This window comes from Pleuronectes platessa, chromosome 11 (genome assembly GCF_947347685.1).
Source record: "Pleuronectes platessa chromosome 11, fPlePla1.1, whole genome shotgun sequence".
NCBI classification, from domain to species: Eukaryota; Metazoa; Chordata; class Actinopteri; order Pleuronectiformes; family Pleuronectidae; genus Pleuronectes; species Pleuronectes platessa.
Window position 1 is genome coordinate 6,779,188 of NC_070636.1, and position 14,134 is coordinate 6,793,321.

Here is a 14,134-nt window from a genome sequence, read left to right on the forward strand (position 1 = left end):
CAGACACTGGTATCGGAGGGGGAGGCGTTTGGCTCGGTGAGGACGGGGAGCGAGCGAGCGGAGCGGGCGAGGAAGCAGCGGATCTGTCCCTTTAAATCGCCAATACAGCGCAATCGGAGGTGAGTTTGGAGATATTCGGGTATTTTGTTTTTTCCTCCCCCCGTGTATAATAATAATCCTTACGCGTCTGTATAAACACATCTCCCTCGGTTCTCCCGACACCGAGGGCGGCTGCAGCAGCAGCGAGAGGGGGAAGAGAGAAGAGAGAAGAGAGAGAGAGAGGGAGAGAGGGGCTTCATCAGTGTCACGAATCCGGATTTCCCCAGCCCTTTGCCGGCAGAGAGGGTGGGGAGGACCGCGGACAGGGTCAGTGGAAGATTTCCTTCAGCTCGCCAGAACGCACGAACCACTGTGACCCCCCCTCCCAAAAAGACAACAACCTCTGGATCTCGTGCGTTGAAGTAGAGGCCGTGGTGTCAATTTGCGTAATAGCGGAGCAGAAAGGCACGCGCTCCCGTCTTGTGCCCCCTTTGTAGCTGGAGAGGTTTGCGTACTGGGCTGCCTCCCTCCCAACATGTCACCACCCTGCTGCCATGCACGGCCAACAACAACCAGGGCCTTTTTTCTGTAAAAGGGCTGAAACGCTGGTGCTCACTGGAGAACGTCTCAGGCTTTCTGATACAGTATGTGCACAAGGTCTGCGCGTCTGTGTGTGCGCTTGTGTATGCGTGCGTGTGTGTGTGCGTGTGTGTGAGGATAGCCATGGGAGAGAGAGGACATGCTGTTCTATCCATCAAAATGCCCGCATTGTGTGTTCACACGGCGGAGCAGCGAGCAGGGGCCTGTGGTGGAGGATGTGGCTCCGTGCTGCAGGCCCCAGCCGCGCTCCGGAGCTGCTGCCCGGATCGATAAGGGTTGATGCATGTCTGCGCGTCCTGAGAGCGGCCGTGCTGGGCTGGCACGGCTGCGTGGCTGGGGCCTGTCCAGCTCGGGTGATGTGTTTGGTCCAGGCCAAGACAAATGTCCATGTCAGTGCCTGGGTCCCTGCCCCTGTTCTCTCTCCACCTATCTCCCTCTTTCTTTATATATATATATATATATATATGAATGTTTTCAATTTGGGGGTGTGAAGGAAACAAAGGCTGTTACTATATGTGCTGGTTTTTGTATTGGTCAAGCTCCATTCTCCCAGCAAACAAAGTTAGATCCAATCAACAGGCTGAGGCAACCCAAGCTAATAATATCTCTCTGTGTTGTCTCCATTTCTTAGAGGTGTTTCCACGTTTGTCTCTTTGGAAAATGTGGAAAAGGCAGAACCCTCTTTTGCACTTTGAACGTTCACTTTCAGAAAACCAAGCGAAGAATCACACGTGAAAGTTACAACAGGTTGTAAACGGAGGAGAAGTAGAAGGGTGTGAGGAGAAGAGTCAGCTTGTTTAAACATCATCTTGGTGTGAGGGACTGGTGTCACTTTTATCTGTTCGCCTCAAAAGCGCCAGTCCTGTGTGTCCTTGTGTCCAAATCTTTATTTTTTTTGTTGTATTCCGCTTTGTGATGAATGTAGAGGTTGTAGTGTGAGATGTGTTTGTGTCCTGAAGTTAAGCATTTCCTGTTTAGTGTCTATCTACAGTATGTGCATCACTGATGTGGCATACGGGGTGATTCAGGGACACGGCTCAAATCCTGACAGATAAGGACCAGCATGCAATATGGTGTGATGGAAAAAGTGTGTGTGTGTGTGCGCATGGCTGTGTGTGTTTGTGTGTGAGATAAACATATTTAGCTGCAGAAATCTATTGGCACATTCACAACATGGTCACTTACCTCCCATTAGGGGACAAAGGCCTGTCCCACAAGGTAAACATGACCTCAGAGGATTTAAACCTGTCCTATTTATTCACTATTTGTTATTACCTCAGTCCTGCTCAGTGCTTTTGTGATAGGGTTCAGTGGTCAGGTTCAAATTCTAGTAAATTTCCAGTAGAGCCGCTTGATACCCCATCATAAATTATTATAATCTGATATAAAGTAATCCTAGGGCCAGAATCTGCATTAATAGTAATAATAATAATAATAATACCTAAACCTTTTAAGATTTAAGTGGCTAATGTAGGGAGAGCCATGTGCCATAATGTGTCTCACTGGGATTAGGATTTGGGCTCAGGATTAAGGTTGGGATTATGATTAGTATCAGGGTTAGACTGGGGGCACAGCAGCAGACACTGGTTTTTTCTCACCAGTATAATAATAATGGATGAGTGTGTAGGGACGGCGAGAAAGAGAGCATTTCACCTGGTGCTAAAGTCTATTCAACCCTCTCACACACACACACACACACACATAGACACACACACAGGCCCTAATTACAGGCATGAATCTCCGAGCTACTCCACAGTCGGAGTAATTAAAGCAGGTCTCTCTCTCCTTGGGAGAGAGGGCGACAGACAGAGAGACAGAGTGAGAGACTCAGTGGTAACACTGGTAGTGACGTGCATGAAGAGCGAGGTGTTTTTTGATGGTATGTAGTGGTGGTGGGGAAACTTCCACGCTGCGAGGAGAGACGTGTAGCAGACCACAAATACAACCTTTACAGGGTTTTACCTGCTAAAGGTGAAAGATCACTTTTGAAAGGGTCTTGATTTGTGTCAATAATACAGAGATGTCCCACTATCTGCTCAGTGAAGGGGGGGGGGGGGGGGGGCATGGAAACAGTTGAGATGATGGATCTTCTGATCTGGGTGATAAAGCCCAGGATCGTTATATATAGTTTTGTTTTTCGTTTTTCTAACTTGACCTTTAAAGTTTTTTTTTGCTTGAGCATACAAGCACAACTATTTTAGAATTTGAACTTGAGTTTGAACTTCTGAAGTTAATGAGCATTTTCCACTTCGTCAGAATTGGTCCAGTAAAGCATTTTCTCTCGCTCCAAGCAGATATTTGGTTCAATGGTAAAAACTATCTCTTTATTTATAGTAGTTAGTAATTGGTAGACAGTTTGAAATCTTTCACATTGAAGCCTCTTTTTTTCATCTTTTGAAATTAGAAAGAAAGAATTTCATGTTCAAATTCAAATTTATATGTCTCCAGGCAAACCTCTACCACTCCTAACTAAAACAAAAATTCTACCCATACAGATTGGAAATGTGTAGATCCCCGGTTATACGCACACATGCTCATGGAAACTATTTTAAGTGTGTTAATAAATATGAATTTGCTTTATCTTAGTTCCACAGTCGCCTGCTCATGTCCCCTGTTCTCCTTCTCCTTCCAGAGTCAAGCCGATGTGAGCTCAGCCCTGCGCCCGGCTCCGTCGTTTGGACTCAGCAACTGTTATAAGGCTGTCCCCCCCTCACCCCACCCCACCCCCCCACTCAGCTGACATAGACCTCCTCTCCATCCAGTCACATCAGTGTCCAGAGAGAGAGTCCTGTCTGTGCACCATCACCCAGGTAGCACACTCACTCTGTTCCCACAGCACTCGGTCGGACGAACATCTGTGAGTTCACTGGAGCTCCACTGAAATAAGTCTTCTTGTGAATTAACATATCTTGGAAACATTGAACGAGGGTTAATTTGAAGGGTTTTACCCAAAAGTCACACTTGTGTGTGACACAGGCTAGAAACGTAATATTCTGAATAAATTCTGAATATTGATCCAACAAATATTGACAAGCGACGCCCATTCTTAGTTATCCTGCGCACAGTATCTCCACAAACTGTATTTTCATCAGGAAACTGCCATATTTCTATATTTTCTTGATTATTAGTGTCTTGCACCACCATGTTTTCACCTCAGGGTGGTGCTATAAATCTACAGCTGAGGCCACACTGTCCTCTGAATGCAGATACAATAACTCACATGCTAATTCACCTTAAATCAGTGCAACACCAATGCAGATTAATCACAGTTTAATTATTGTCTTACTCAATACCATTCTATCAATATTAAGATTTAAATTTGCATAAGATTAATAGTGATGTGTCAAAAATATTTTTTTTTGTTTTCAGTAAGATGATTTCCAGAAGTCTTATTAAATTTAAAAGTGACTAAAGGTTTGCATGTTTTAGCACTAATTGTTGCAAAAATATAAAAATAGTGGTTAATTAAAAAAGATATCATGCACATAAAATAGCCCTCTGGTTTTCTCTGCTGATATAGTAACTCTAATTAAAAGACTGTTTCTTGACTCCTATTTGAGATTCTCAGGCTTTCTCCAGCCGACACATGAGGATTGAATGTTGTATTTGATACATTAGTTTAAACAGAGTGTGTTTATTCATAATCATAATTTAGAGGACAATGAGAGACCCTGTTTTAAGGCAAATCTAAACATACTGTCAATGCAGATAATCAAAGGGCCTGGTTGCAGATAGAATACTTTATTTTCCTAACATTTCCTCTCCCTGCATTTCTACCAAAGGCGTGCCAGCATATTTGATGACAATCTTTTATCCCTATCATGCATAGTGAACATATTTTAATATCTCCCTCTTGCTCTCTTTCAGTTTCCTCCAGTGCTGGTCTACTCTGATGGATCAGCATGTCTACCAGTAACAATATCGCCCAGGCCAGGAAACTGGTGGAACAGCTGAGGATTGAGGCAGGGATCGAACGCATCAAGGTAGGACGACAGTTTACTGCCACGTGTGTGTGTGTGTGTGTGTGTGTGTGTGTGTGTGTGTGTGTGTGTGTGTGTGTGCGTGTGTGTCTGTGTGTGTATGTGTGTATGTTTTTTGCGTATTCATCCATCAATATCTGACCATATACTGTCTTTACCTCCTTTATCATCCCCCTTTCTCTTCCTTGTTGGTCCTGCTCCTAATGCTCCTCCTTTCTTTTCCCTATACTTGTCCTATCCTTATCTACATCTCCTCTCACCTCCCCCCTCTCCCGTCAGGTGTCTAAAGCAGCAGCAGACCTAATGAGTTACTGTGAGCAGCACGCTCGTAGCGACGCTCTGCTGGTCGGGGTTCCCACCTCCGAAAACCCGTTCAAGGACAAGAAACCCTGCATCATCCTATAGCTGCGTTCTACTCCTCCTGCCCACACACCCACACACTCACACACTCACACAGAAACACGCACATAGACACACACAAACAAACATACACTCAGTACCATAAATTGACCCCCAGACTCACACATGCAAACACACAACTTCAAGCACCTTATCTTAGGGGGCTATATCTAGAAACCACACATGCACCCACACACACACACACACACTCCCAAAAGAGCCACTCTGGAAAAGCGCCATACCCCAGAGCCACAGCTCAGGGGCAGGTATCATGTGCACCCAGTGGCCGACGTCAGTATATCACTGAGTATGATCCAAGGTGCTTTGGTAATATTCACATATGCTGGTAAACTAACTACAAGTGTCATCTTAACTTGAAAAGGGATTTGGACATTATTAACTAAAAGAAAAGTGGGATTTTTCTTTGTTTTGGTTTGTGTGCGAGGGGTTTGGGTGAAGTGCTGATAGCTGAGCCATAGGCCGGGAGTGGGAGGATGCATGTGGGCTACAGACACGGTGCGGTAGGTGCTTCTTCCAACCGAGCCAAACACGCCCCGGTGAGCCGCTAAAAGGCTTAAAAGTTATTTTTATGTGATAGTCAAAAGGGTCCGAGAGCTTTGTCCCGGTGCAAAATCCTAGCAGGTCCTTTTTGGAGCAAGTGGCCAAAGCCTTTTCCTTTATCGGACTATAGCATGTTCCCACTCAAACCGGCATCACCAGACCTTCTCTGCCTGTGGCCTCACTGCGGCCGTCTTCAGCCTTTGGCCAAACCTCCCAGCTGTGCCAACCTGTGCGGAGAGTCCTCTCTATAGATGCCGATCTGCTGTCACTGATTCCGCCGCAGTACATTATGATGGCTGAAATCAACGTCTAACCTGACCTCAGATCTGCACCTATGAAGTGAGCACAGCTCGACACGTAACTCAGAAGCTATTAACCCCGGAAGTTTACTGCATTTTTCTTATCAAAAGATACTTGTTTGTGAACTCAATGTACATTTTGATATTTTCCGTTGAAGCGTAACTTAACAGACGATACTGTACTTTTTGTTTTTTTAATGTTTTGCTTTTTGTTGCCCCTGGTTGATCAGGTTTCTTTGTTCCCAGCTAGTGTTAATGAAACGGGAGAAGGTCTGATCGAAAGCCGAGGGTAAAAACCTAACCAGATACCAGCTTCAAGGTTTCTGTTGTACATCAAGCCTCCCTGTGCTTTAACCCGAGAGAGGGTGAGGTCGCAGTTCGACTCCAACCGAGAGACGGCTGGGGGAGAAACACCAGACTTAAAAAACTAGAAATAAAGCTGTCCCCAAAAGTAAAAAAATATGAAGCTTTTTCTGTTTCTTACCTTCTCCGATCATGTTCTTTTTACTCGTAGTTTCGAAAGGTCGAAATGAAAAGAAATCATTGGATTGTGCAAAGCTGGAGGAGTTTGTTTTATTTGCCTCTACAGTCGAGAAGGGAATCTTGTTTTAGTGCAAAAATAATTCTGCCTCTAAATCAGATAAAATGCTCGGCTTTATTCAAAGTTTCCGATCTCCTCCAGTGTAACAGCTCACTCTAACCTGAGCTAACACTCGGTTTCCTCTTCCCTCCGCTCCTCCACGATTCTCCTCCTTTCTGAAAAACCCAACTTGATTGTAAAAGCTTAAAGATGACGTGGGGGGGAACAATGAACTTAAGAGAAACAAACTAAGTGTATAAACTTTCTTTCAGAACATGTGCAGAAGTGATAAGTTGAAGAGTAGCTGTTTGTTTTTTGTTTTTTTTGGGAGATCTCTTCTCTCTGTGGAGTCCATGCAACCTGGTCAGTTGAGTATTACCATGTACAGTGTTTGTAAGATACAAAATCTAAACTCTGTGGATGTTTGGATTTTTTAGTTCTACTTATTCTGTTCTGTTATCATCTCTGTCATCTTTTATTTATGTTCACTTTTCTGTTAATCGGGCTTTAGAGGTTTGTGATGGCGGAGGTTGTGTTTCCAAAATGACATGCAAATACAACCAACACAATGAGGATGAATAATTTAAAACAGAAATGCGAGTCGTGTTTGGTTTAGGATTTTTTTCTGTAAGAGGATGAATCGATTCTTTCGAGATGCAAAAACCAACCTCCTGATCCGTCCTCTGATACCAGAGCAGCCCACGGGTTTTATTCTTCTCCAGTGTTGATTTTGGTGGGCGACAGACGACGAGGACAACACACACAACACACACAACACACACACCTACATGCTCCCACATTTGCTTTTTCGACTCAAGGGATGAATGTCAGAGGTCAAAAGTTGGAGGAGCCGTGAGGACTGAGCGCTGAGGGCTGGTTTTGACGGTTAATCGCTGAAAGAGGAAAGCTTTGTGCCGTCATATTTACACTTTAGCATTTAGCTCAAGGCTTTTGTGAGGAGCTGCGTACAGTGACAGAGCAGGGTGGGGTCCCTTGTACGGGACTTAACACCGCTGACGGACTGTCACGGGGGGGTTGAGCCCACTGCTCTGTTCGCTAATGACTAGGTCAATACGGCCCACCTGTTAGGCTGAGGTCTGGGAGATTGGAGTTGGAGGTGGTGAGAGCTGAGCAGTTGGTGTGTGAATGGCTCCACACCTGCTCATCGATGAGCAGGTGTGTGAGAGCTTAAGGCTATTGGGCAAACTGTTAAAAAGTATACTCCTTAATAAGTAATATTGTGTTGCATCTAAGGTGTTATTGCCCCTAAATATCAAACATTTCATTATCCTGATGATACGATGTTAAAACACAAATTGGTTTGCCTGATAAAAAAAGCCCTGCTTCATCTTTCCTCTGCGTCTGGTCCTGATAAAGAGCAGAGATAGTAGGAGCTGGAGAAAGGCCACAGTGAGGGCAGATATCGAGGGGGTGTTTGGATGTATATGTGTGTGGGCGGGGAATTTGTCAGATGTTAGCTTTGGTAGCTGAAAACGATGCTGTGGCAGAGCAGTCGGCAGAGAGGAGAAAATAGAGCTGTGTGTGTGTGTGTGTAGGAGAGAGACAGTGTTTACGAACACAAGGGGCCACTGGAGTGACGCTGTATCTCGGTCCTGCCATTCCAGGTCATGGTGACTCTGACCGGAGACGAGGTCATGTGACAAGCAGCACGTATGGCCTCCCCCTCCAGGCCAGTGTTCACATTTTAGGGAAGCATAACCCCAATTATTCAGTTAAGGGTTAGGAGGCTATTTTTGATGAGATGACCACTGATAATAGTCACAAAGCTGTGAAATTCAATGATTTGAAGACTTCTCTTTTCAGATTAGTTATCCCAGAGTCTGTCTCAGCTGTGTTATATCAGCTGCAGGTTATTTTATCATTTTTTAAGTGACCTCAAGTTGTAGTTTCACGTTTTAGGAAATCAACTCATTTGATTTCTTGCTGAGACGTAAATTAGGAGATCCATATTTTTCTGTTTGCTGTTTATGATGTTACAATCAGCAGCCAAATATGCTAGTGGACAGCATCTAGAGGGAGGCTAGCTATTGCTCCAAGTGTCCAGTCTTTATGCTAAGCTAAGTTAGCTGTCTGCTGACTCTAGCTTTATATTTATCAAACAAGCGTGACTGTGTCTCAATGCCTTCTTTTGCCAAGCAAGCAAACCAGCGTGTTTCTCGAAATACCAACTTGTCTAACGCCTAACCCTAAACTAATTCTAACCCCAACCCTAAAAACAAGTCTAAACCCTTTGGACAAAATGTCTTCAAAAGTCCTCCTAATGATGGTATTGACCCAAAATTGGCCCTCATAACTATAGATAGATATCAACATACACACATACACTGGGTGTTGTCCTGATGGTGTCTGACAGATACAGAGATTATTTTTGTCATCGTTGTACATTTCAGTCATTCCATAGCTGGTTGGGCTTACAATCAGAGACAGCCGTCCCCCATCACTGGTTCGGCTGGCAGTTTGTCTGATTGGTTGGTTGTTAGTTTGCCTTATAGTGGCGTATATTGTGTTAATGCTGGTGTTGGGGTTATCAGATCCACAGAATGAACAGTCTTAAAGTACATCACGTGGCTCCAGATGGAAATCCACAGCTAGCCCGGTGAAACTCATGTCCGGTCGGGTGGGGAGGGCTGCGGCTCCTCGCCGGTGGACTTTCATATCAAACATCAGTGAAGCGGCTCTGAGCCCTTTTCCCGAGACTCATGTTTTGTGTTCTGATCTCCTGTGTATGCATACAGTATATGTAACTTTTTTGCCTTGATTGATTATGAAGAAAATATATCTATTTTTTGTAACTGTTCTCTGATGTGCCATAACTCATGTTTTCTTGCACACTGTTAATATTTTGTGGATATTGCTGTTAAAAAAGATGATATTGAGAAGTAGATAACATTAATAAAAAGATGATATAATAACTTGTACCCTTGTTGATGTTTTATTTGACGCTGATGTCAATCTGTCGGCTGGTTGGTCCAGACTGAAACATCTCAGAAGCTGTCTCATCGATTCCTGGATGGATGAAATTTCTTCACAAACATTCATGCTCCCCAGATTGAAAATCCAAAGACTGTGTTTAAAGATGGACGACATGACAGATCCCCAAAAGTGAAGCCAAAACATCTGGATCGCCACCTCATGTCTGGCTGCAGTATAGGTCATCACTCCTCCTTTTCAGTGGTAGTGGATGGGACTTGGAAAAAATTAAATAATCAAAGCACAGGTTTCTTAGAACACTGATGTATGTTCAAGTGTTCGTTTTTAATACTGCGTGGACAATGACATCAAACCCACAAGATAGCAGCACCCATATCCAAGATATTCTGCCTCAGTTTTACTTCACTACTTCAGTTTTACTTCCAATGCAAATACCACAGTGGGCAAACCAACTAAGGAGAACATTGCACATGTTATCTTCCATCAACATGTGAGCTGCTTTGCTTAAGTGCAACATGTCAGAGCCACATGAATCCCGGCAGAAGTTTTCGAATTTTTAATTATTAGCTGCAGTTTATTGAGTTTCTGTTTTCTTTTCTTGAACTGACTAAGTCACAGGGTACGGCTTTCTCAGACCAATTGAAAGACAGAAACGTGCAAGAACACATGTGCATACATGTGCACATGTGCACATGAATACATGTGCAGTACATTGGACACAGTAAACAAAGAACACAAGGTAAATCCTCCCCTGTTGGGTCATTTCGTAGGAATGCCATTGTTTCAAGTCCTCTGTCTTGGGCCATGTGTGTGTGTGTGTGTGTGTGTGTGTGTGTGTGTGTGTGTGGTCTTTGAAGCTGTGCTCCAGCAGTCACCAGTCTCTTCCAACTTTCAAACCATTCTTCCCCCATGTCCCCTCTGCAAGTCAGAGCCAATACGATTTAAGGTGGGTGCGCTACAGCCAATCAGAAGTCACTTCCTTGCTCGGCTGCTCGTAAACAAATGGGAGGTCCATGTGCCTGAGTGTTCCCTCTCTCCTCTGCTCTGCATGTCAGGGCTGCGAGCAGACATGTGAGAGTGGGGGGGGGGGGGGGGGGGGGGGGGGGGGGCTGGAACGGGGGATCAAAACAGGGCTGTGGGCAAACTATTTGTACCTCGTTGCAGAAAACATCCTCTTACCTGAACATGATAATGCAGTTGGGGTGGAGTAACATCAAAGATGTTTGTAGAGGCCTTGGCCGGCAGCTATTTGGAACTTACATCTGAAGGTTTAGCAAAATCATAAGTACACAAGTTTAACTGCAAATTGCTGCCATCAAATCTTGAGTTTCGACAGGTAACTGGAGTTTTTCCCCAGCAACCCCCCACTTCACAACCCACCCACACACACACACACACACTCCTTGACTTGTAGGGGCTGTGGTTCTGCTCCAGCTTGTTTTGCCTCTTCATCCCAACACAATGAGTTTCTGTCTCCACCCTGGTTTCTCTCTTCAACGGACTCACGCTTGCTGCAATAGAAAAGCGTGACAACACAACACGTGCTGCACCGATGACTAAGTCTTTGTCCCGACTGCGCATGCTTTTTTTTTTTTCCATGACTTACACTCAAATGTAAACTGTAGTCTTGTGACGCGGCTGCTTCCATGACGCACGTGTGATGCTTTTATCCTTTAAATGAAAAAAGAGCAGAAAGCTTTTGATAGAGCAATAATAATTTATTGACTTAGTTAACAGAGCACAAAAACAGATAATAAATAGCTTCTCAAACACCTGATACAATCAATGACAACAGTGTGTTCACTTAATGTTGGTTTGACAACATATTATGTTATTCTTGAAGGCACAGCAGTATTATTTTATAACAATTTCAGACTACACAGTTCGATCTGTGTCCTCCTCTGACCAGAGGGTACAATTCTTTCCTTCGGTCCTGTGCGATGCCGACACATCCGTTGTGAGTTCAACTTCCAAAGTCGTTTTCATTTCAGTTTCCATGGTGACGAATCCTCCGCAGGTTCAGCAGCTGATTTTCAAGAAACGCACTCCGCACGCCCAGTCTTTCTCTAAAGAAAGACTCCAGCATTGTACATGCATACCACACACATACCACACATTCTCTCCCTCTCCCTCTCTCACACACACACACACACACACCTTCCCTGCAAGGACCTCTCCCATGTCAGAACACAGGAATGTTGGGCATAGTTCACCACTGCAGCATTCCTGTCCGTTCCATAGAAACACAACACATCTCCCTGGAACTAGTCGGGGTGTGGAAGTCTTGTTTTTGCGGCTACTACACCTCGATTGCCGGCACGCCCCATAAACATTGTGAGCAGCCAAACAGAAGTATGACAAATGAGCTTAGATTGTGTTTTTGTCTTTCCTGTTTGTATCTTTTGCACAAAACCAATCATAGAAACCAGTCTCCACTCCCGACTGCGTCACTACAGTGGCTGAGAGGGAGTCCTTCATCCCCGCTCGTCATCGGTCGGGACGGCCCGTCACAGACCCCTCCAGGACATCCCTGCTTGACCGGACGTCCGATCCGTCAGTTCATCCCTATCCGAGCCCAGAAAGAGCTCGTGTTTGTTGGCGCGTTTTTAGGGCAGCAGACCCCTCAACGTTCCTGCAGGACCAGTTCGGGAACCCACTGGTTGTGGCGTCGGCTCTCCAGGCAGTAGGTCCCCACCTCTTGTAGCCTGCAGTGGTCAGCCTGGGGGTTCTGCATGGGAAACAAACAAAACGTCAAATTCATGGTCATACCAGAAATTTAAATCACAAGGAAATGACCGGTAAATAGCTGAAATGTTCCAGACTGTGCAACAACAGATTGTATCAGGAGTGTGAAGCAAACATATTTAGCAACGTCATGAACACTGCTAGTAATAACACACAATCCCACTCTCTGTTACACAAGAGCCGAGTGGTGCTGAGTCAACGCACCGTCACTAGCATGCAGTGAAGGTCTTCCTGGTTTCTGTTGGCATCCATCGATCCGATCAGCTGCTGGAGCCGCTGAAAGCCGGAGACTCGCAGGATGGTGATGCCGCTGTCGCAGCAAAACGACTGCAGCAGGGTAAAGTGGATCTGCAGCGCCACGTCGTCTTCATCGTCGGCTGCCAGGACGCAGAGCACCACGCTGTCTGGATCCCTGGGGAGGAGAGAGACAAGGAGAACATGATGAGTGCTCAGGGAGACACTTGCGCTCACGTGCCAGGAGCCGTTGGGTTGGGCAAAGTTAATAGCTGAAGATAAAAGAGAAGCACATCCCGTGCCCTTGTGTGTTCTGACAATTTCAGGTGTACAGCCAAAGTAAATAATTCAAACTCACGCAGTGAAAAGTTTTGCAGATTCGTAGATGCCGACGGTGAGGCAGTCTTGTTTCTGAGCCGTTACCAGCAGCTCCTCCAGAGCCAGACCCGCAGACTGCATCCTGAGGGGGGGGGGGGGGGAAAGAACAGACAAACAAGAAGAGTCAAAACACAGGATCATGAACACAAAGCTGCTGCAGAAACTTGTTTTCAAAATGAATCCATGGAAGCATACATTTTATTCACAGCTGCACATGAAGTTCATGTTACAAGTTGATGACATGTGCTAAAATAAAGATGATAATGTCAATTTATGATTCAGAGTCCAGATAAAAACACAACATAGATTCAACTACATACGAAAGCCCAAAGGAGAAAAACAATATATTAACATGTGCATATTAATATAATAATTGTGCTAAACTGTATAGTATTGCAAAAACCAAGACAATACTCTTTTTCAGAGTGACTGAGCCTGCAAATAAATGTAAAGACATGCAGTATCAGTTGTGTGGGTCCACACATGATACTTACTGCAGACTGTGCAACATGCATCTACAGAGGTGTACAAACAGAGCTTCAGAATGACATCAGAGGGGGTTTTAACGACTTTTCTAACTTTTAAATAACTTCATCCATCAGTTGTTGAAGCTTTGATGTGCCTCATGTGTTGTCAAACATGTATGGTTTAAAGGTCAAGGGAGGTTTCGGGTTGCAAATCTGTGCCCTGCAGAAACACATAGTGCTAAATACAAACACTATCCACACTCATCATCACTGACTCTGACAGTAAGAGCAGAAACCCGTCAGGAAACCTCACCTGTTCTCGGTGGAGTCAAAGCTCTCGCCTGGAATCATGCTTCAAAAGTCAAAGTAATTAATCCCACTGCGTAGAACGCGTGATAGTCCGGATCCGTGGATCTCTGAGTGTTCGCGTGTGAGAGCTCTGGAGTGCGTGCAGCAGTTTGTTGTGGCGGAGTTGCGAAACTCTCTTTATACCAGGGCTGAGAAGAGGGCGGAGCCTAAACACTGAAAAAGTAAAAAAATTATAAATAAATAAATAAATAAAACTTAATCCAGCGTGTCTCCTGTTTGTTCGGTTACATACCAGCGGGGATTTGCTTTACGCAACGCTGCTTCGGTGGTTGTGGTTCCTGTGTCACATGACAGCGCGTGAAATCTGGTGATTACCTATGAAATGAATCGATTTACATCATCTGATATTAAAAAAAGAAAAATTTGTCGCGATAACGTTAAAAACGGTTGTGCATCCTCACGTTTTCATAACGTCGCCTTTCCATAACTGAGGAGGACTGCGTTCATTATGAGACTGTGACTGACATCTGGTGGCCGACTGAGGGAAGGTAAGAAGGTAAGAAGGTAGGAAGGTAGGAAGATAGGAATTTA

The 14,134-nt window shown here is 44.8% G+C and overlaps 2 protein-coding genes across 4 annotated transcripts; one reads left to right on the plus strand and one right to left on the minus strand.

Annotated features, from left to right (window-relative positions):
- Positions 1-9,397, plus strand: gng7 (guanine nucleotide binding protein (G protein), gamma 7). 3 transcript variants are annotated; one of them, XM_053434556.1, is made up of 4 exons: positions 1-119; positions 3,272-3,449; positions 4,507-4,622; positions 4,899-9,397. In XM_053434556.1, the coding sequence occupies exons 3-4, from the start codon at positions 4,542-4,544 to the stop codon at positions 5,022-5,024; spliced, it is 207 nt and encodes a 68-aa protein (XP_053290531.1). In that variant the 5' UTR covers positions 1-119; positions 3,272-3,449; positions 4,507-4,541; the 3' UTR covers positions 5,025-9,397. The 3 variants fall into 3 exon arrangements, with proteins under 3 accessions (XP_053290531.1, XP_053290530.1, XP_053290532.1); XM_053434555.1 differs by having other exon boundaries at positions 73-683; XM_053434557.1 differs by having other exon boundaries at positions 73-366.
- A 1,710-nt stretch (positions 9,398-11,107) lies between these two features.
- Positions 11,108-13,839, minus strand: LOC128450765 (growth arrest and DNA damage-inducible protein GADD45 beta). The gene is made up of 4 exons (XM_053434421.1): positions 13,548-13,839; positions 12,748-12,849; positions 12,360-12,567; positions 11,108-12,138 (listed from the first exon to the last, which is right to left on the minus strand). Exons 1-4 carry the CDS (start codon positions 13,583-13,585, stop codon positions 12,034-12,036), a joined length of 453 nt encoding a protein of 150 aa, XP_053290396.1. The 5' UTR covers positions 13,586-13,839; the 3' UTR covers positions 11,108-12,033.
- Positions 13,840-14,134: the final 295 nt, after the last annotated feature.